This window comes from Manihot esculenta, chromosome 16 (assembly GCF_001659605.2).
Source record: "Manihot esculenta cultivar AM560-2 chromosome 16, M.esculenta_v8, whole genome shotgun sequence".
NCBI lineage: Eukaryota > Viridiplantae > Streptophyta > Magnoliopsida > Malpighiales > Euphorbiaceae > Manihot > Manihot esculenta.
This window is the reverse complement of record NC_035176.2, coordinates 29421994-29445630: the sequence shown is the minus strand read 5'-3', so window position 1 is coordinate 29445630 and position 23637 is coordinate 29421994. Positions and strand designations below refer to the sequence as shown.

The following is a 23637-nucleotide window of genomic DNA, read 5'->3' as shown; positions in this document are numbered from 1 at the left end:
GGAGAATTAATGGCCGTTACGCATGGAGCAGGTGCCTGACACATCCGTACATACGGAGCTAGCATTGTGGTAGAAGACAGCTAGCATTGTGGCAGAGAGACAGATATATATATCACGGTAAAGGCCGCGCATGGGGGCTCTCTTCTTCTTCCTTTTCCTTCCTGGACACCATTTTTATTCTTTCTGTAACCCTTGCCTAAATATACTACTCTGAGCTATAAAATCTGACTTGAGCGTCGGAGGGCCTCTGCCGGGGCACACCCGGTAGGCCCCTGACCATTCTTTCTTATTTTACAGGTCCCTTCACCAGGAAGAACATGGAGAGATCCACCAGGGAGCCCAGCAAGAAGAGACCCATAAGAAAATCAGATCTATCATGGACCAGGAGGAGGAAAAGATTTATCAAAATCTATCATATAAATATTATAGATTATAATTTTTAAATATACATAGTTTAAAATACTATGTTTATACATTTAGAATTATTTTATTTTTTTATGAATATCAAATATTTTCTATAATATGATTAATTATCAAAAATTAATTCACTTTATAAAAAAAATTTCATGTATTGTTAGTGTGAATACCATGTTGTTATTATTAAAAAATATTTTACAGAAAAATATATTTCACAATTTTTAACGTTGAACCCTAAAAAAATTAACAAAAAATATTTTGCAGTTAAAAGACAAATCAAATTATTTTTTTAAAAAAAATAAATTATTTTTTTTAAAAAAAATTATTTTTTAAAAGAAGAATTTATTTTTTAATTTGATAATTTTATGAATATTTTTATATGAATTTATTAATATCTTTTATTTTTAAAGTAAATAATTAAATTTAATTTAATAATTTTATTAATATTATTATTTTCTTAAAAAATGTTTCTCATAAAAAGTATTTTTAAATATGAATTATTTTGTATAAGCAAACGGTATAAGCATCCATTGAAGTATTTGTGCTCATCTGTACTTTCGCCATCGTCCCATCTGTTATTGAAACGACTTGACGATTTGCATGTATTTGGTGAACGACCTGTCGTGGAATAGTGAGTAATTCTACCACAAACCACTCGCAATCAATTGGGCCACAAATCATATGGGTGAGAGACCACAGCAATGAAGTGGTCATGCTGACGTGGTTTAGGATTATTTGACGAAGTATGACTTCCTCTCCAGCCACCGCAATCGGCTTCGGTTTCCCCCTCGCCAAGAAAAAGAATTTCAGAACAGAAATTCTATAAATATTAACATACACAACAAATTAGCAAATGCAGAGAGCAAATTCTGAAGCTTTTACAAATTCTTAGAGTGGAAATTGAAGAAATAATGGCGTCGGAGGAAGGATTGAAACTACAATTGGAAGAATTTCAGAAACAGCTAGGAAAGAAACAGAAGTTCGAGGATGCCGTATCTTCTATCAAATCCCTTCTCCGTGAATTCTACCCCTCTGCTTCCCCTTCTCTTCGCAAATCAGTAAGCATCTTCTTTTTCTACAATTGGAATCGATTGCTTTTGTTTGTGAATGGTCGTGTCTTATGTAATGAGAATTTTGAACTTGCAGTTCTATTCTGTTATTTGTCGAGTAGCCACGATTCTAAAGACGAGATATACAGCGCCTGGTTTTTGGCTTGCCGGGTTAGGGCTGTTTGAGCAAGCTGAATGGTTGGTTTCTGATTCTTCTGAGAAGGAGCATTTGAGGAGTTGCATTGCTCAAGCCAAAGAACAGTTGCATTTGACGGAAAATCCACCCGATGTATCCCCAAATTCATCTCGTGGAGGTTGAATTCTGTATAACTTCATTTTTCTTGAAAAGTTGTGAATTTTATTACTCTTTCCTGATTTCTTTTGGGCCTTGTTTTGATTTATTTAGGGTATCTTTTTGAGGGGCATCTTACTGTGGATCCTGAGCCTCCGCAGCCTCAATGGCTGGTGCAATCAAACCTCGTGAATTCTATGGCCTCTCTAGTGGGAGCTGAATCTTCTGGAGGTCTAGCAGACCCTAATAACACAGCGGAAAACGCTGCCAATATTCTTGAAGAGCTCATAAGCAACCTTGACACCATTATACCTGAGGTAGAATTCAGCTTCCTAAGTTCTTTCTTGTTCATTTATGCATGGTCTTAGTTTCGATGCCTGGTGAATGAATTGTAAGAACGGCTCCAATTATGTAATTAAGTTAACCATTTTAGTTCGAGGCTGCTGCCCATGTTTAGTTTATTTATCTTCTGCTCTACCCTCGGATTGGAATAAAAATATTTGGCAAGAATTCAATTCCATTGATTTCTTTTCTAATCATTCTTTTATTTGGAACTAAAGAATTCCATTCTTTTTTAACTTAAAAAATTTTCATTTTAAAAGAAGCAGTTTACAAGAATTCAGTTGAATTCTTTTCTTGTAACATGAATCATGCCAAAAGGGGGCTTAATGATTTTTGGGTTTTGCTTTAGATGCACATACAAATTGTGGGAACAAAGGGAATCACTTTTGATATAAATTCTAGAAAAATATTAATTCAAGAAGATAAACGAAAAGAGAGAGCTTTTCATCTTCCTTTGGATCTGTTTTTCCTTTTTCTCGTTTAATTGCATGGTTAATGGAACACTTGTTTCATTCAAGGAATTAACATCATCCTTTTTCGGATATTTCTGTCTTTAAGATTATGGACAATGAATCCAGAGTTCCAAGAGTTCCCCCTGCCAGTAAAGAGGTTGTTGCAAATCTTCCAGTCATTACTCTCACAGAGGAAATAATGGCCAGGCTAGGACAAGATGCAGAGTGTGCAATTTGTAAGGAGAATCTGGTGGTTGATGATAAGATGCAAGAGTTGCCATGCAAGCACACATTCCATCCTCCTTGTCTGAAGCCATGGCTGGTAAAATTCCTTAACTGCAATGAAATGGGACAATTGTGTGCTATGCATAATGTATCTTTTATTACGTTTTCCTTACTTCCAAATAGTTAAATTGTGTTCCTTAACAAATGTACAAGTAAAAGGGACGAATTTGCTGTTTCTAATGCTAAGAAATCCCTGGCAGGATGAGCACAATTCTTGTCCAATATGTCGGCATGAGCTGCGAACTGATGATCATGCATATGAGAGCTGGAAAGAGCTGGAGAAGGAGGCTGAAGAAGAAAGGAAAGGTGCTGCCAATGCTGTACGTGGTGGTGAATACCTTTACATTTAGATGGCAGCCGCATAGTGGACTTATAGTCAACAATTTGCCATTAGTGTATTTGTGGTTGTGACTAGGTTCAATTCTAAAGATTATATTTTAACTCAATGGTTTATTAGCACCTCTTTTGCTGTATGATTCTTGCATATTCTTATAAATTCTTCCATATTTTTAAGTGTTACAGTTGAAGAGAGCTTGAGTTCATTTAGTTTTTACTACATTTGCATTATTTTTCAGCATGTATTGATTTTTCTTATACATTCTGAATTGTCCAATGCTTAATAGGAACATTTCTATTAAAATCTATCATGTGCTTTCACTTTGAAAAGGACGCATTGTGTTGTGCCTTTGAAAAGTGATAATTAATTTGTACCATGTTGCCCTAAAGTAGGCTACATCTTGCTTGAGTGAATGAATGAAAATTTAAACCTCATCCAAAATTTTGGATTCTGTTATGAATAGCAAATCAAGGGACCCTTTATACGCAAGACATATAGGCAATTTGACCATGAAAAACATCAGCCCACTTAATTCCGTTATTTCAGTTTCAATCCATCATAGGAATGGTTTAATTTTTCTGTCTGTCAGTTGTTATTTTTTATTAGCTTAATTGTTATTTTCATTTTATTTATTCTTTGTTACTATCATCAGAGATGAGGATAAGAATTAGCTTAAATTTCATCATCTACGTATTTGTAACTACATTGATTAATGAAAGGGGTATCATTCCTCAAGAAATTTTAGAGTTCTTTTACTCTGAATTGCAGGGTAAATTTTAGGACATTCTCACTCTAATGCGTGATCATTCTTCTATTTTGACCTTTTTGTGGAATTTTTGTTATTGTCCAAGAGTTGCATATCTTATCCAGAAACTCTGTAAGAAGAACGCATCTGCAGTATTAGAGTATTGTAATAGTAGAGTCTAGTTTCATTGTTCCGCTACTTCATGTACACGGTATCAGTCATGGATTTTTATACAGAAGTTAAGAGTCGTCTTCTTGAGAACATTTTGTTGTTTTATGTAGTTGCTTCAACAGTTTAAGAATTATTGTTCCACTAGAGGCAACAGAAGTTGCTATGGTTGCTGATATTGTGAGGGAAATGAGCCTGATGTTTTCGGATAACTGTGCTTTGTGTTGTAAACAAGTGGAAAAACAAAATGATTTGCTAAATTATGCACCTAATTTCCTCTAGAATTTAGTGTGAGATTAGATGCCAACTGAGTCTTATTTGTCACAAAAGTGCAAATGTTGAAGAATAAAAGAAGCTTAGAGATCAATAGATCATCCAAGCTTGCTTTAGATTCTCCTTTTTCTTGAAGAACAGAAGCAAATACCTCATTATAGTCAAGTGCAACTCAAAAAAAGAACAAAAAAAAAAAAAGGGAAAATTTTCCAGCTGCAGAATAACTCAGCAGGATTTCTCTAGTGGCACTTATCTCTTAATAATGAAAACCAGAGGATTCAAGTCTTCCTTGTATTCTGTTTAGGATCTTACCTATGCAGATGATGCAAGAACTTTCTCAATGAGATCTGCTGCATCTTGAACAGTGACAATGTTCTGGGCTCCTTCTTCCCCAATTGACACCCCGAATTGTTCTTCCAAAGCCATCATTATTTCCACCTGTTAAATTTCAATTGTAATTTATAACACGGTTCATCTTCTGGTATGAGAATGTGCACTAAAATTTCACTGCATGTCATTGGTTTGGTTTCTGTCTCTTAATTATGTAGAAAAAATTTTACATTTCTGAAGAAGAGAATACCGTGTCAAGGGAGTCAGCACCCAAGTCAGCAAACTTGGTTTCAGCAGCCACTGTGCTTTCCTCAATAGACAACTGCTTAGCAATGGTGCTCTGAACGATTTTCAGGGTCTCAGATTGGGCCTAGTCAGTCAGTTATGCGTTCAATTTTCGTGAGAAAATTACCAAGAAAGAAAAAGGGGAATTAAAATTTGCTCAAGGATTTTCTTACAGAGCATGAAATGGCAGTCCTGAAACATCCAGACCTGGGGGAAGAAATGTCAGATGCCTTAGAGAATTGAATTTTTGGGATATGTTTTAGCCCAAAAAACAAAGGACCACCCTGCATTACATATTACCATTATTATAATCCCATAAATTATTTATCCCCAAAAATAAAAATTACAACTAAGTGTCTCCCACATTGATGGAGAAACTCTTTTGCTGGCCAGAAGGGACACTGGCCCTAGGGGTGAAGGAAAGACTGGCCATGGGACATGCAGGGGCAGCAAGGAAGCTAGCCATGTGGACAATTCAACAAGTTCGACTGTAACTCCAAAATTAAGACAAAAAAAATTGTAACAAGGAAGTGAATTAGATTGAGAAACTTGAAATTTGCTTCATGTTTGATGTGTATATAGGAAGTTGGAAGAAGTAGCTGGCTTGGATACAAGGGGGAATAGAAGACAATTCCAATGTGGGATTTTGTTTTTGGGCCTTGGAGTTGGGCGGCCACTCCCATGTCCTTCGTCTGCTTATGCTTGTAAATGAGTTCGAAGCAGTCCAGGCTCGCTTAGGCTCCTTTGGCTGGGACAAAGACGCCAACTTTGCCGCACCAATGAAAAACAGGCGGCCGATCTTATTCCGGAAGAAATTACACCTCAATAATTCTTGCTATTTATTTTCCCAAATTGATGAGAGAAAAAAAATAAAAATTACAAAATGAAATAAAAAAAAATAATAATAATGCAAATAGTGTTGGTGAGGGGAATTAATTAAGATGATATATATGTGAAGAGTGAACAATGAAGAAAAAAACAACCAAAACATCCTTTATTCTGAAGGAGGCAGCGCAAATTGCAAAGGAATTGAATGGGCCAAATGGCTGACGATAACTCTGAAGACAATCTTGTTTTTGGTAAGCTTCATTCATCTCCTCATTCAAAAATAATAAATAAATCCAATCAAATATTTCTCTTAAATCCTTGCTATGTTTGGAATTTTCCATTTTGGTTGGCTATTCAAAGCACATACTAAAACGAGAAAGTCTATGAGTTTAGTATAAATTTCATATTTTTTGTATGTAAAAAAAAAATTATATTTTTTAATATGTAAAAAAATTAAAGTAAAAAAAAATTATACAACGGACGAAGTAATTATAATCATAATTTTTATTTTTTAAAATAAATAAATAAATTACTATTATATATTTAAACGGTTAGTATCGATTTATAATTTTAATTTAAATATATAAAATAATAATTTATAGTTTTAAATTGATTTTTATGTCATGAAAAAAGTGTGTATTTTGACGAGAAATTATTGAATGCATCCATATACAACGGCTGACCCTAAGATTTTCTATTTAATTTCTTGCACAATTAAATGATTGTATTCACACAAAATTGGATAGGAAGAAACAATGTTCGTAATGCATTGATTACGCAAATACGTACAAGAAAAGGTTTGATTACAGTTAAGGATATGTATAAATACTTGATGGGAAAAATACAATAAATCCAATAAAATAAATTAAAATAATCATCATCATCTTGATTATTTGATTGATTTCATCACATGTGATAAATCGATGGGTTTAACTACTCCGATATGAGGCCGGATCCATAATTATAGAGCTAGCCCAAGGTTCACGAAACCTCTCAAGCGGGCCGATCCAAACTGTTCGGTCTCGAGATTTGACCTCCCTCGGAGCTCAATCTCTTCACCCCAAGCTCAACCATGAGACTCAACAAGAGGGGGGACAACCGGCCCAGCAACCTAGCATTTTTGTTTACACGCGTGCCTGAGCGTATTAAATTGTCGTTTTGTATGAAGCAAACGTCTGACGCTTTCGTACGTATGCATCTTGTCCAGTAGCTACAAAACCGTTAAATACCACTCGCAGATAAAAGAAAAAAAATAAAAAGAAAGAAGCATCCTTCTCTCAAATTAATCTTACTCAATTATTATAAACTCTATTTTTCTCTGAATCTCAGATCATTAACATATATATATCTTAATTTACCATCTCACCTTAATTAATATTCTACACTACATGAAATCGATGAGATAATTTTGATCGTAAAAGTGAATATCTCTAAGAAAAGGAGGTTGGAAGGGGAATCATGGAGAGCCCATTGCTTCTTTGAATGCATACACACGCAAACACAGCCGTCTGTTACAATATTTGCATGCATGCCACCTACATCAATTATCATGTGCCTGCATTCAACTCCAAAATCAATTAAAATTTTATCATCTTATCACCAAACCTAAATTATTTATTTTATTTATAGCAAGGCTAATAATAGATGTAACATAAAATGGACTATACTGCAGCAGCAGCAGCAGCATAGATATACAGGTGCCTTTGTTAAGGGCCGGGGGATGGATTGGTGGGGTATAGTTGGAAGGCCAAATCACTTTCCCCTCTCAGAAATATGGTAAGATTGGTTTTCCTTGCTTTCTATTGGCTGCAACTTGTCTTTCATTTCCATAATAAGGCATCACCCTTTCTTATTCTTTACTCTTTTATGGTCTGTTTGGTTAATGCTAATTGTAATAGTCCATTATTCACTGTTAACATTAGCCTGATAAGCTTCTAGAACACAGAAGAAGAGTGGAGGAAGAGGAAGAAGGGGAGGAGTGTGGTGGTGATGTTGGTGGCAGATTGGAAAATAAATGGTCCCACCGCCACCCCCACTAATAGCGGAAAATGACCTTACACTTTTGAGAGGAAAAAGGAGCGTGACCTCCTGCACCCTTCCATTATCACCCCCCTTAACTCTCCATTTCTCATTTCTCTCCAATTAATGCCCCCTTTTTTATTTTTTATTTTTTTAAATTCATAGATATTACCAAGTCAAAATTCAATTTTAATTACGCTAAGGGCTTGAGAGTTTTGACCTTCTTAATCAGGAGTCAGGATAAGCCTCTCGCCGTTACGCAGTCTACAATTGCGGACACTTTAGCTCTTCCTTTTCACGTTTTACTTATTTTACAATACAGGTTTTTTATTTTTAATTTTAATTTTCTTCTGAAAGAATTTAAAATAAAAAAGAGAAATTCTGGTTTCAATTTTTTTTTTTAAATAAAAATGTTGTGAGAAATGGGTAAGGAAGAAGGGCAGAGGGTGATTGAGGGTGCAGGCTTTTTTCGGCGGTGGGTAAGAAAGAACAATTGCTGCCTACTTGTTGTCCCTATATACGACTCCCACGTGGCAGGCTACTTTCAATTGGAGCTTAAAACCCCTGCCCATGTGGCACCACTGTCAAGTGGAAATTAGCCGTTTGATTATGACCCGTCACATCATCTTCCGTCTCCCTCTGCTTTTGCAGGCGGTCCCACGTCCCCCAACACCACCTGCACGTAGGGCTACCACACTACCCCTTCCCCTTCCTTTCTTTTTGTTTTTTTTACCATTAATTTTTTATCTCGAAAAATATTAGGTTAATTATTTTCTTTTAATCGATTTTAATTCACAATTATTAGTTTCCAGAAAAAAAATATTATTGTAAGGATATCATCACGTTCATCATCTCGGTTGCATTTAACGCGTATTGTAGAACTTGCCCTAGCATAATTGAACCTTGAGAATTTTTATTAAGCATGAATTACTGTTAACTGTCCCTCTTTTTTAATAATTAATCATTTAATATTTATTTCTTAATTTTTCTACTAAAATAATTTTTCATTTATAAAATTATTAAATAATTTATTTTAACTAAAAATAAATAGTATAAATAGTTAAAATTATATAATTAAATAATATATATATATATATTTATAATTAAAATTTTAGAAGTGAAAATATTCAAGAACAAAATAACTTAATTAATTTATTTTATTGAAATACTAAATAATTAAGTTTATCAAATATATGAATTTAATAGTAATTACCATCGAGTCTTATTTGCATTGGATAACATCAGATGAAAGAGAATAATTCTGATTCAAAATCCATAAAAAAATTTTTGTTTGACCGATCCATCATTTTGAGTCTCAACTCAAATATGTAGGACAGATCGGATCGGTTGCAAGTCTAACACTAGTGGAAAATGATTCAGTCTGGTGATATGACATGAAAGGGAGCAGCTGATCCAGTCATTTCGCAGCTCTGTTCGTATGCGTGTCGGAGGAATTAAATGACTGTCTGGCGTGGAGAGGAGGTCTGACACGCCCATATATATGAATTTTGATGATAAAAATATATGGTACTGTAGCAAAGAAACCGTAGATATTACTAGCAGATAAAAGAAAAAGTAATAAAAGGGAAAAAATATTTTTCTCTCCATCTAAATTTATACTCATACTGTAAACCCTATTTTCTAAATTTCAGAACATCACCTTTTATTAAATATTTTCTTAAAATATAGATATTTAATTATTAAAATTATATATTTTTTATTTTTTTAAAATTTATTATTAAATATATATAATTGGTAGCATTAAATTGAATATACCTTTCTTTTTTTTAATCATGAAAGTAATTGATTTTAAAATAAGCATATGAGGGTATTTGGAATTTTTTTTGAAATATTTTTTTAATAAATATTTTTACATTACTTTAGAGTTTAGCCAATTAGTCAATAAATTATTTTTTCATTAAAATTAAGTCATAACTATTCTTCTAAAAAAGTAAGTATTTTTTTTTAGAATTAAACTGTAGGTTAAGTGAGTAATAAATTTGGTTAAGTGAATAATGAATTGTAGGGACCCAAGAATTAAACTGTTTCTGCCTGCAGATTTCAGCTGTCTCTCACTCTGCAATTTATAGCTAAATTAAATAAAAATCCAATTAACTCTTTGAAGTGATAATACAATGCAGCACTACTATTTCCCACCTTTAAAAAAAATATAAAGATTCTTTTTAAGAAAAAAAAAAAAAGAAAAACGTGAGAAGACTTCACAGTTAAAAGAGCAGCAGCAGCAGCAGGCAGAGCCCTGCAAAATCTGAGGGACTGAATTTATACATATGAACAATTGGATTCATCTCATCTCATCTCATTCCCTAAATACTGTTCTTCAATTTTTTTAATTTTGCATGAAAACTGTAATGCTGGTGTAAGTGTGAATGGAATCCAATGGTGAAAATCTCATCTTGTAAGTATTATATGTACGTGTGGGTTGCTTGTCTGGCTAATTCTGATTCGTTGAGAGCCTATTTATCTTTTTTTCTTTTAATTTTTTTTTTCTGAAGTTGAAGAGGATTGGTGGAAGCTGGTTCTCTCATCAGAATTCAGAAGCAAATGTCATATGCCATCTTTATCCATTCTTACAAGGCTTGTTTTTATCTCTCTTTTGATATATATCCATTTGTTTTTCTTGTTATTTTATTAATGCTAAAATTTTCATTCTACAGTTCTATCCTCTTTCTGTTCATTGTTCAGATGCAACTAACCTCAACAAAGCCAACCGTTAAATATAAAAAATGATTTTTTTTTAAAATGAAATTATTTTTATTAAAATATTATTTTTTTAAACAAATGAATACTTAAAGTGTGTTTGATTTTCTCACCATCTTATCCAAATATTGATTTTTTGTAATTGGTGTTTAGCCGTATGGATGTGAACAAGAGCTAGCTTGGCTTCTGAAGCACACGTAGTCTACATATGGAAGATGCTATTGGTTAAGCAAAATAGAGGACGATGTGGTGGCTTTCTACAGAAATTGCAGGTAGCAACAAATCCCTTGGTTTTCTCTAGTTTTTTTCAAGTTTTAGAATTTGATATGCACAATTGACTCAGTGTTCTTTTTTTTTTTTGGATCATAACTAAAAATAAATAAATAAATATATTTTTTTAATTTTTTAAATAAAGCGTGGTGTAAAAAGTTTGAATATTTTCTTTCACCTCATAGTGAAACCAAAGACCTTATTTCTTAGGAAACTTCCTTCTGGGGATTGTTTAATAACAATTTTTTTTAAAATTTGCTCCCCACAGGGATAGCAAATTTTCCTTGTGAACAAACAATGTCAGCTGCAAAACTACATATATACATATAAAATATTAGGAGTTTAGTTCTTAAACAATAGCAGCTGCTGCTCTCTGTGTTTTCATTTTTCACAGCAGTAATAAATTCTTTTCTCTGGGCTTCATTTCCATTGTTGTTGCTGCCTGAAAACTCTGCTAAAGGCCACAGTAGCCATGCCTGTGGCCCAGCCACCACCCTAATATTAGAGTGAAAACTTGCAAGTTAAAAAATAAAATAAAATAAAATCTTTGGCGAAAAGGGTATGGAGAATTTCTGTATTTAACATTCTCTACGAATGCCTTCATACAGAACGTCCAAGTTATTATCTGTTTCATATGAACAGACTCAAATCACATTTCAACAATTTGTTTAAAACAAAAATTGGAATTTTCTCTCCTAAAAAAGTGAAATGAAAACGAGAAGGTTACAACAGTAATGGAGATTCTTCTGTCAGTCTCCATAGGGCTTTTGCTGACGTTTTTTTTTTATTTTTTATTTTTCGAGCCTGGTCCCGTGGTACTTTCAGACAAGGTACTAGAATACCCATAAACTATTTTATTCCTAAACTAACCTTTAGTTGTGAAGAATTGCCAGTAAATCAAGAAATTATACTCACTGAAAACAATCCAATTACCAAAAGAACCCCACTTCCCCCATCAATTCAAGAATCCATCTTTTTCATATTCCTAGCTGGTAGCTACCTAGGATACACTGGTTGTCACTTTTACATGATCACAAGGACCAGCCTACTTTGCCTATATTCAACTACATTTTCTTTCATGAATCCAGCACTGCTAAACACTTCTCTCCGCTCTCTATTATATTTCAATAATATTTTAATTATGAAATTATTTTCTATTGAAGTGATTATATAGGGCATCATGCATGGTAGAGTAGCAGAGGGTGTTTGTTTCCCGGTAAACATCCTATGCAATCTTTTCTAGCATTCAGAGAGAGATATGTTTGTCAAATATTAAGTGTTTGATATTTAAGGTTCAAGGGTGAAAATATGGACAGGAGAAGTTGTTTTTGTAAATGCAACAGAAGGATAGGGGCAGGGCAGTAATAGAAAAATCCGAACCGACTCATTTAAGGCGGGTAATAAAACGGTAACAAATGTAGTTTGCCAAAACAGGGAAAAATCCAAAAATATTCAAAAACCCTAGACTGTCCTCAACTAGTATTTATAACACCCATGATCCCGCCCTTGGGACCACTACACCGGATCAGCCTCTGCCTTCTCTCTGCATTGTGTACTTTTGTCCCTTAAGAATTTAGAAAAATAAACCATGATTCTCTCAGCCACCACCACCTTCTTTATATACTCCTAAATTAAGACGCACACACACAGAGAGAGATGAAGGGGAGATCGTCATCTAAGCAAGAAACCAAACAAGGAATGCAAATAGATAAACATAACAGGCTCAAAGAAGAACCTCATCTCTCTGGTGCTTACATACGTAGCCTAGTGAAACAATTAACCTCTTCACGAACCAAAGATCCCATGAATCCCAAAGACCGTGGATGTGTCGATGACGATGGCTTTTCCGGCCAAAATATGACCAAATTTGGTGAAGGTTTGAGTGAAAAGCAACAATCCCAGCAGCCACAGCAGCCTCTGCAGCACAAAAAACAAGTTAGGAGGAGACTCCATACAAGCAGGCCTTATCAAGAAAGGCTTCTTAATATGGCTGAGGCTAGAAGAGAGATTGTTGCTGCCCTAAAGTTCCACAGAGCTTCTATGAAAAAAGCCAACGAACAACAGCAGCAGCAAAATCAACAAGAAAATCACCAGCAATCATCTCTTCCAGGGCAGATTTTAACTGCACCATGTTTTGAACAAGAAGGAAAGATAAAATCCAGGAGGAATCCCAGAATATACCCATCAAACATGGGGAATTTCTCCAATTATCTCGACAGTTTTTCCTGTAGTTCTTTCTCTCATGCACCACCGCCACCTCCTCCGCATCCTTTTTCCTGGTCTACTCCTCCAAATCTTTCTTTATCTGTCACTGATGAAAATCTCAATTTCCCTCTTCCAAATCAAACCCTAGGCCTAAATCTCAACTTTCAAGATTTTAACGACTTAGACACCACTCTTTACCACAGCAGCAACAACCCATCATCTGTCTACTCATCTTCATCTCCATCATCATTCTCTTCACCTTCCCCTTCTCTTTCCATTGCCACTGAGGAAATTCCTTCAAAACCACAAGAGGGGATGCCTCTCGCAGTGTCTGAACTAAACGAAAGTTCTTACGGCGGAGGAAGCTTGCACCAGGTGATGGATGATGAGGAGATGGCGGAGATCAGATCAATAGGAGAACTGCATCAGATGGAATGGAACGATACCATGAATTTGGTTACATCAGCCTGGTGGTTCAAGTTCTTGAAGACAATGGATTCTGATCCAGAAGTGAAGACAGAGGATGATTGTTACCATCCATTTGATCAGATCATGGAGTTTCCTGCCTGGTTGAATGCAAATGATGGATGTTTGCAGCAACATTTTGATGATTACTGCTCCCAAGACTATTACCATGATCAGGCCTTGCCTTGGTAAGAATCCAAAAATTTTAAAATTCATAACAATAATATTAATTTCTTAAAACAAAACAAATTATGGGATTTGTTTTATTTTGATAAGCAAGGTTGGCCACTGCATAATTTCATCTTTGAACTTTGACATTTACCATTCTGAAAAAATTTATAGTCTTTATTAATTGCTTTGTGAGGGACCTTTGACTCAGGCTAGGGACTGTGGTGCCCAATGATCTCTGGGTTGTCCATGTTTGCCTTTACGGGCTTTTCTTTTCTTACTTATTCAACCAGCCCGTGCTATTTTTCTCTCATTATCTATTTATTTGGTGACAACCAACGAGTTGGTTGAGTACTAGAAAGAAATTAAAAAATATATTTTATTTCAAGAAAATACAAAATCAATTGATACATGATGAGTTCACTGATGATTGTGGTTTGGTTTGGGTTCTGTAATTTGTGATGCACAGTATGGACATTGGAGAAATTGAAGGCATGGATGGGGAATGGCTAGCTTGACAAGGATTGATTGTTTTTTGTTAATCAAATCTTTGGCTCTTTTTTTTTTGTCATCTTTTATCTCCATTAATCTTTTTTTTTTTCCAGTAGTGTTTAGAAGCTTTTTGATGAAATAATATTGGCCTGGAAGGATTTTAATGTTGGAAGGCAGGCCAATCAAGGAAAAATAATGTACCTTTAAGGAGTATGCTTATCTCCTTATTTCAGCTACTTAATTATATTAAAATTATTAATTAGTTTCATGTATTTATTTAAAAAAAAAAATCGTTCCAGTGTTTCAGAGAGCTGCACATGATCAGGAGAACTCATTTTCTTTACAAGCAATTCCAATTGTGTTGGAAAGTGGCAATTGCCTTTAATCTGACTCTTCATATCACTGCAATAATGCCCTTCGTTTATATATATAATAAAAATTAATGAATTTTAATTTGATTATATTATTATTTGTTTTCAAAATTATAAAATTTTAAATTTAAATTTTCAATAAAAAGTATGTTAAAAAATATTATTTTAAAGCATTCAAGGGAAGTATATCCATTAACAGTACCTCCATTTCTGTTGGATCGAGTTTTAATAATATGGATTTAGATAATTATAATTGAATTAAAAATAAATTAAAATTTAAAAATCAATAGGGTTTGCGAATTCAGATTAGGTTCGAATTTTATATACATACAGAGTATTTACTATTTAAATTTATTTATATAAATAATTAATTTAATATAAAAAATATATTTTATAATAATATTTATAAATTTTTTTATATATTTTTATTTAAAAAATAAAATTTAAATATTTTTTAAAAATATTAAATTTTTTAAATGAAAATTATTAATAAAATATTTTTTATATAAATTATTAATTAAAATATAATATATATTTATATATTTAATCATAAAAAAATAAAAGTAATATTTTCTAAATTTATTTTTAATAATATTATAATTACAAAACAGATTTAATCATAAAGAAATAGCAGCGATTTAATAAAAATGAAATTAAGATTTAATTAATAATTTTCTTTATTTCATATCTTATTAATGAAACACATATGTTTATTACAAAATAGATAATAGATCCAGCACTATAATTCATATTTATTTTGCATAATATTTATAAATTGATATAAAAATAAAGTCTATTAAGCTAGAAATAGCCTCCTCCACCCCACACAGACAAGAAAAAAAAGGTTCTCTATTGCTAAGCATCTTTCTTTTCATGGTAGTCTTGGCTATTGTAAGGACTGAAAGCTTCCAAAAGCCAATTCTTCTTCCTCAAAGGATTCCATCCCATCTCCTCACAAATCTCATCACTGTGGTTTATACTATAAGTAGAAATGCAATGTCTCTTGTAAAATCTAGTAGTCCTCTTCATAACTTGCATTTCTTCATTTGTTTGTTCAATCATCTTTGCAATACTTGGAAGCTTGAATCTGTCATCAGCCAATCTAGCAAGCCATATGCTTCTCAACTCTGCTGTGTGTAGATTGGACACACTCTCTATGTACCCCACAAAACCCATGTTGGGAATCAATGGATGAATGGTGCCCCTGCCAGATATTACATCATTTCTTTAATAACCCTTTTTTTTTATATTAGGAGAATTAAATAGTAATTTTTTCTAAATTACCTATAGAGGGGCATGATCCCAGAGGAGTCTGTGATGAGACTAGAAAAAGGGTGAGGCAACAAATCTTGGAGCTTCTTTTTGCCATCAAAGCCAGTAGCAAGAAGCACAACATCAGCCTCCAATTTGGTATGGTCTTCAAATTCAAGACCCCCACTCCAAAACCACCAGTTTGAAGCCCTTTTGAACAAAATATTTCCCTTGTCTGCCTCTGCAAAGAAATCCTCTGGCAAGATAGCCATTTGGCAAGATGCATAGTCCTCCACAAATGGGTGGTTAGGTTTCAGTCCATACTTCTCTAGAGGAAGTTTCCACACCAAATAAGACTCTATGAACGTCGAAATCGCCTTTCGCTGCACTCCCAAGAAATAAAAAAAACCCTGATCATTAGTAGATTTCTAAACATGACTTGCCAACCCATTTAGATTTTGATTAGCAGTAATGAGTGAGATCATAGATATGTAAGAAGAATACCAATGGAGATAAGAGAAGGCATATGAGGGACTTGAAGAAGGATTGATGTGGCCTTTCATGGAGAAATTGAGAAGACCTTGTTGAAAAAAACAAGAAAAATGGGAAGCCCCATATCCAATATGATGGAACAGTCCAATGTAAGGTCCTTATCACCATTGTACACGGTTGCCCTTCTGCTCCTTTCAACCATTTTCCAGCAGCAAACCAAACATATAATTATTGTCAGGATATTTCAAAATTCCAGATAGTAGAAAATATTACAGCCATCAAAGGAACCGGCCAATTTCTGATTAGGACATTATACAGTCTTCCTCTCTAGATACTGTACTGTTTTTCCCATATCCTCTAGAAATTTTGTTAGCCCTGCACCTTCCAATGAAATTTCTACTACTTCTTAGCTTTTCTTTTCTTTCCTTTTCTTTCTTTTTCCTTTTTTTAAAAAGTTTTAATCGTAGGAAAATGTTATATTTGATTAATTAGTATTATGAATCATTAATTATAATAATACATATAAAAATGATTAGATTTTATATATTTGAACTTCAAATTTACGTGTTAGTTAAGAATTGCACCTGTATACATACCTTGGTTTGCCTCGGCGCATTCCACAGCTAAATCAATAGCTGATTTCTTGTAGCCAACAATGGCAACTTTCTTTCCTCTGAGTAGCTCGCCAGCACCATCTTTATCGAGTTTAGCGTAATCCATAGTGTGCAACACCTTCCCATTAAAAACTTCTTCACCCTTGCTCGGCGGAAACACCGGCGTTCTTGCTACATCTCCATACTTTCCAATGCATACCACCAGCAGCTCAAAAGCATACCACTGCACACCACCCATCATCGTTAATCACATCAGATTATCACGCACAAGAAAAAAAAAACATCAATAATAGAATTGCACTTAGGCTAGCCATAATCTCTAATATGTAGAACAAAGTGCCATTGCTGCAGAAATAATTTTAAGAAAATAGTTGCAAATTGTTATTTTATATATTTAACTGTGATCATATATATATCAATAGTTTGGTTTAAAATCTGATATATTTGCTTCTTGATTATAAGATAATGATTTTATTTATTTTTTTAATGACGAATAAAAATGTAATTAAAATTATAATTTTATTAAATATAAATTAAATTTTTTTATTAAAAAAAAATATATATATATAAAATAAAAAAATAAATTTTAATAATTTTAAACTATAATCAAACCGTTATCCAAACCCTAAAATTTTATAGAGTGAGTAGTAAGAGTAATTAACCTGAAGATTTGTGGAGTGGTCTGTCTCTACGGCAACCTCCCAGACGGGATATCCCCTTAACAGAGTCCCATACTCTCCTGGTTTCACGTCAAGGTTGGTGGTTTGCCGGTCACCCACGTACCGAATCTCCACCACCTTAGAGTTAAACTTGACAAATTTCAACACATCAAAATGCGTAGCATAGTTATGCAAGTATTCCAATATTTCTTGGTAAGAAGGAAAAGTTGAATTATCCCTTTCAGGCCAAGGAAAATCCGAGAACTCAAAATCACAACGAGGGGTTTGGAGCCTAGTAGAAGTGAAAGAACAGTGCTTCCAGACTCCCCCAATTGAGCCAGTAGCCTCAAAAACCAATGGGCTGTAATGGGAGAGCTGTTTAGCAGCTGCTATGCCACTGATACCAGCTCCGATGATCCCAACCTTGTAGGATTGAAGAAGGTGGTTTTGCTCTCTAGCCATATTTGTTTTGATCATGCACAGCTAGCTAGCTAACTCAGTTTTGAGTATTTGTGTGGAAAAAGCAGAGGGTTTGTGAGCCTTTTTATAGATGTCAAGGGAGACTAGCTGTTTCCACATGATATTAATTAATAATTTAAGGGAAATTTGTTAGGTTATTGATCTGTAAGTCCACACTTTGTTTTCATTGTTTGTAAATTTCAGTTCCATCTTCCTTCACTTTCTTATTTTCTATAATTAAAATGCTTAATATTTTTTTTAATTTACTAAAATAACTCTTAAAATTTTTAATTTTTATTTTAAAGGCTCCACTTCAAATATAGATTATACCCCTCCAAGTTGGGATTATTATTGATAATTTTGCTAGGAATAAAAAATTTAAAAAAAAAAATAAAAATTGGGGAACATAAACTCATTAATTAAGAGATTAGTTAGCATAAGACTAGTTTGAATTCTAGCGTTCCCATGGTACTATTTAATTTAATGATTTTCTATAACATGTTTTCATGTTTCTCCATAAGAGGTCAACCATGAAAGGTCAACCCATTATATAATTATTTCAGATAATATAATGCCCACTAATTCTTTTTTTTAATTCACAACTTAATTTAATTATTCTTAATTATACAATGAATAATGTTTACATAAATATATATTTATTCATCTGTACATTTTAACTTAATTAATGCGATATAATAACTTTTTAAAATAAATTATAAACTGTTAAATTATGTAAAAAAAATTAATAAATTGAATGAAATTTTAGAAAAGTTATCGATGAATTTTTATTATATCTATAATTATAAAATTTATTATTCACTAGTCGATATCAATCAAATTTTTTTAATAGATTTGATAGCTAACTTCATCTTTTTACAAATTAATTTTTCATTAAAAAATTCTATAACTTTTTCATAAATATATTTTTCAAATTAATTTTTAATTATAATTTTTTAAAAAATTAAATAATTAAAACTTTAAGTTGTATTGTACTGAGAAAGATTAAATATTTCTCATGAAAAAACAACTACAGCTCCATGACAAATATTATCTTCTCAAAAATAATTTATAATTGAAAGCATGTTTGAAATTCGAAACACATGCATGAATCTATAAGTGATTAAGTTGTTTTCTAGCTCCTTTATATTTGTCACATACCAATCAATTCGCTTTTTTGACTAAGAATATAAATTAGTAGAATATTTATGGAAATTAAATTATTTAAATTTAAATTTAATTTATATTATTAATAAAATTTAAATTCGTTCAATCTCATATATTTTAATTAATAATTTATATAAAAAAATATTTTCTATTTTTTTATTTAAAAAACTTAATATTTTTAAAAAATATTTAAAATTTAATTTTTAATAAAAATATATTAAAATATTATAAATATTATTCTAAAGTCGTGCAAATATATAGGAAAGCTAATATGGTCACGGATTATCTTGCGAATAGTGCGCATGGTGGAGTTTTTGGTATGAGTCTTATTGATTTACCTTCATCTAGTATTAAGCTCCTCTTGGATGCTAACTGTATGAATATTTTTCTTGATCGTATTATAAATTAAAGGGTTCTATCCCTCCTTTTTAAATATATATATATATTTATATTAAATTAATTACTAAAAATACTCAGACCCTTTATCATCCCTAATGTTGATTGATCTTCAAGTTTATCTCACAGCCACAAATTCTGGTCCCTTAATCCTTTTGAAAATTTTGTTTGCAAAGGATTCATATTTTTTTTAAAGAAAAAATTCAAATTAATTTGTATAAAATTATTTATAATTTTAATTTTTTAACAAAATTGTAAATTAAAAAATAATTATTTTTAATTAGAAAAATTAAAAAAAAGCCAATTAAATGATTTTTTTTTTTTTATTCTAAAGAGAAGATATTGCCTTTTGTAGAGTTGACTAACTGATACTTGCTTTTTGAATTACAATTTGTTTTCTTTAATTGTCTCCACCATTAAAGAAAGAAAACAGTGTTCTCTAGTTGTTTGATTCACGCAGCCCTGATTGCCTGATTTTGTGGAATTCTCTAAGAGAGTGTGGACGATGGCGGTTAAAATTTTATGTTTATTTAACGGAATATATTTTTTATATTTTTTAACATTAAAATATTAAAAATTAATTAATAAAAATAATTTTTTTAATTAAAGTAAAAAACATTTTAAATAAAATAAATTTTATTAAAACAAAATAATTTTCTAAATTTTAGAAATTTTATCAGACATTTATATATAAATTTATTAATATATTTCTTTTTTAAATTTAAATTAAAATATTTTTTATAAAAATATTTTTAAAATATAAACAATTTTTAAAAATAAATGAAATTTGAATTTAAATTATTTCATTAAATTAATTTATTATAGTTTATTATTACTATTTTTTTGTTTTATAATTTTTATTTTTTTATTATTTTAATTGTAATAAATATATAAATCGATTATTATAAGTGTATTTAATTTCATTTAATTTTTTAAAAAAATTAAAATATTTTTTAATATTCAATAAAATTTAATATATTTAAAATAAATATAATTAAGAAATTAATAAAAAATATTTTTTTAATATATAAAAAAATAGATAAAATTATGAGATTGAGGGACTGTGTATTATATTTTTTTTTTATCATTACTTGCAGACATTTAACACGTGTCTTTAATTATAAGTGGATTGAATTCCAAGTTATTGAGTGGCTCATCCACTAGAATTTAACGTTTTTTTTTTACAATTAAATTTAATTAAAAATCGAATTCGACATTTTACAAAGGAATTTCAGTATGAATAAACTTAAGTTTATTTTTTTTTGAAGAAAAAAAAAATAAACTTAAGTTTATTCATACTGAAATTCCTTTGTAAAATGTCGAATTCGATTTTTAATTAAAACTTAAGTTTATTAATTGTATTTTATTTTTTTAATTTTACTAATATATAAATTTATTAAAAATTATATAATATAGTAGGAGTATATCATGTATGCATGATGAATTGATATTTTATTATTTAAATTAGAAGACGTGAATAAAAATAAAACAGTTGATAAATAATTATTCTCTTTATTTTATAATTTTTATTTAATTTTTAATTATTTTAAAATTATTATCCATTTTTTTCTATAATAATATATAAATTAATTATTATAATCAATTTATAATAATTAAAAAAATAAATACCTTTTCTAAATACAGAATTACAGAAAATAGAAATTTCAAAAGAGGAACACATGTAATCTCATTTTCCGAAAATAAAGAGAAGCTACGTGGATATATATGCTTGCATGAAGATTTGGAAAATTGAGAAAAGCTTTTGAAAAGTTTAGGCCACCCACTAGACTTTGTATTATTTCACTGGAAATGGAGCCGACATCGTTTTGGAATTATTAAAGAAAATATTTTTTAACTCTATTCTTCAACTTTCTTTGGCTGGAACTGCAGATTCAATGGACTCAACAATTTCATAGTCAAGGGTGGGTTCGAGTCTCTTCCTTCTCTTAATGTAAATATTATCATTCGAAAAGCTCTTGAGAAGTCAATATATTAGCTGCAGAATTACAGTATGCAAAGCATTTGAGTGATAGAAACACACATATTGACTTTGTAAATTTAATCATTCATCTAGAATAAATAATTTTATAATAAAAATTTTAAATAAATTTTAATAAAATTTCTAATTATTCATTTTTTTAAAAAAATAATATGTTTTCAACTTTAAAAATTTCATTTCTCAATTCCAAATAAAATTATTATATAAAAAATAATATATAATTTTATTAAATTTTTATTTTAAAAATTGTGATTTAATTTGTGTCAAATTAATATCTTACCATTTACTATTTTGATATAATTTGAATTTCAAATTCTATACCAAAAAATTAATAAAATTATAGGTTATTTTTTATTTTTCACTTTAAAAAAATTAATTAATAATTATGAGATATTATTTTGATATAAATTACATTAATATTTTTTATTAATTACACAATTTTATGAAATATTTTTTATATAAATTAAATTATAAATTCTAAAATAAAAATAAATGAAACTATTAGAAAAGTTAAAATAAATTTTTGTGAGGAAAATAAATTTATAAAAAGTAAATTTATTGAATATAGGGAGAGAAACTGGTGAGGAAACCTCAGGGAAAAAATAGCCAACAAACACTCTACTAATTTCTTCGCTAATTAGTATAATAGCCTGCTACTGGGAAATTCCTGTCAATTTATATCTTTAGAAAAGGAAAAACAGCGCTGATTTATATAGTTTTTTTTTTTTCTTCTTTTAGTATTTGGATTTGGAATGATTAATTTTACTTTTCTAATCTCTAGTCAAGGCAGAAAAAAGGAAAAAAAAAAAAAAAAAAAAAGGAGGGTGTTGGCGTTTTAACCCAAATACACAATTTTCTTGGCCAATTAGTCTAGCAGCCTACTACTGGGAAGTTCCTTTGTAGGAAGAAAAAATTATCTGTCAATTTTCCTTTCTTAGTATTTGGATTTGGAATGAGTAATTAACGTATAGTTTAAAATTCCACAATTTTGTTTTCCACTTAATTTTAACTTTCCCCTTAGAATTCCCAAAGCAATTTCCCCCTTTTTTTCCTCCATACTCCAGAGACCAAGAAAAGAAATGTATTGCAGGTAATAATCAAAATCGTCATTTTCTTTCTTATTTTTCTACACAAGTTCAAGGAAATTTTATGGGAACTCGGAATCTCTATGATTTGCTTTCAAAATGAATATGTTAATAATGGGTATTTTTAGCTGATATTAATAGTTCTAATCATGAATCAACTAGGAAATCAAACTTTACATAAAAATTTCTCCAACTTATTTATTCGTATAAGTCATTTAATGTTCGAAATTCAATTGTTGGACTAATTATTCAATTAATTTTATTAAGAAGGCTCCAAATATGATTTAGGCAATCCATCAAACACATAACGCAATTGAGAATCTCTTCGGAGAGTAGGAGTTTTATTAATTGCGCATATTCTCTTTAGCATCGGGATCCATTGGACCAACTTTACGGTGTGTATCGGATCTCTCTCATGCTTAGATCTCTTGCCTTGAGATCTGTCATTAACCCTTTCTCATTTTTTTATCATATATTTATTTTCCTTTTTTTTATATATATCTCAAATTATAAACTATTCATATTTATAAATGTATTAAAAAGTTAAAATTCATAAATATAATTTAGTAACGTTAGTTATTTAATTTTTATTATAACCATATGAGTGAAAAGTAAATTAAATAAAAGTAAACAAAATTTATTAATTTAAGTATATCAATTATAATTAAAAAAAATATTTAAAAATAAAAGTATACATAAAAAATAAAATAAATGAATATTTATTTTAATACTTTTAAATTATGTGCCTAACTGTATTTATCATTGAATCGAACCTCAAGTTCAATTTTAAAAATATTAAAAAATATTATTTTTAAAATGTGAAATAAAATAATACAATTTTTTTTTAACTAAATGTTTTGATTTCAAACATTGAATATGAAATAATTTTAGAATGATACTTTTAATTTTTTAATAAATCAATTTTAGGATGAAGTATTTTTTTATTCATTTGTTTTGTTTGATGCGAATTCAAATTAATCGAATTAATACTAAAAAATATTGAATAA

At 30.6% G+C, this 23637-nt stretch overlaps 4 protein-coding genes across 4 annotated transcripts; 2 read left to right on the top strand and 2 right to left on the bottom strand.

Moving 5' to 3' along the window:
• The first annotated feature begins 1096 nt into the window (after window positions 1-1096).
• Window positions 1097-3379, top strand: LOC110602978 (E3 ubiquitin-protein ligase AIP2). Its single transcript, XM_021740609.2, has 5 exons — window positions 1097-1475; window positions 1564-1780; window positions 1873-2075; window positions 2659-2874; window positions 3038-3379. Exons 1-5 carry the CDS (start codon window positions 1329-1331, stop codon window positions 3185-3187), a joined length of 933 nt encoding a protein of 310 aa, XP_021596301.1. The 5' UTR covers window positions 1097-1328; the 3' UTR covers window positions 3188-3379.
• Window positions 3380-4342: 963 nt separating this feature from the next.
• LOC110603024 (acyl carrier protein, chloroplastic) lies at window positions 4343-5541 on the bottom strand. The gene is made up of 4 exons (XM_021740666.2): window positions 5340-5541; window positions 5149-5259; window positions 4941-5060; window positions 4343-4798 (listed from the first exon to the last, which is right to left on the bottom strand). The coding sequence occupies exons 1-4, from the start codon at window positions 5439-5441 to the stop codon at window positions 4673-4675; spliced, it is 459 nt and encodes a 152-aa protein (XP_021596358.1). The 5' UTR covers window positions 5442-5541; the 3' UTR covers window positions 4343-4672.
• A 6531-nt stretch (window positions 5542-12072) lies between these two features.
• On the top strand, window positions 12073-14367 carry LOC110602862. The gene is made up of 2 exons (XM_021740445.2): window positions 12073-13668; window positions 14118-14367. The coding sequence occupies exons 1-2, from the start codon at window positions 12467-12469 to the stop codon at window positions 14164-14166; spliced, it is 1251 nt and encodes a 416-aa protein (XP_021596137.1). The 5' UTR covers window positions 12073-12466; the 3' UTR covers window positions 14167-14367.
• An 803-nt stretch (window positions 14368-15170) lies between these two features.
• On the bottom strand, window positions 15171-18006 carry LOC110604107 (probable flavin-containing monooxygenase 1). The gene is made up of 5 exons (XM_021742206.2): window positions 17531-18006; window positions 16851-17091; window positions 16267-16445; window positions 15796-16145; window positions 15171-15715 (listed from the first exon to the last, which is right to left on the bottom strand). Exons 1-5 carry the CDS (start codon window positions 18002-18004, stop codon window positions 15367-15369), a joined length of 1593 nt encoding a protein of 530 aa, XP_021597898.1. The 5' UTR covers window positions 18005-18006; the 3' UTR covers window positions 15171-15366.
• Between the last annotated feature and the right edge of the window lie 5631 nt (window positions 18007-23637).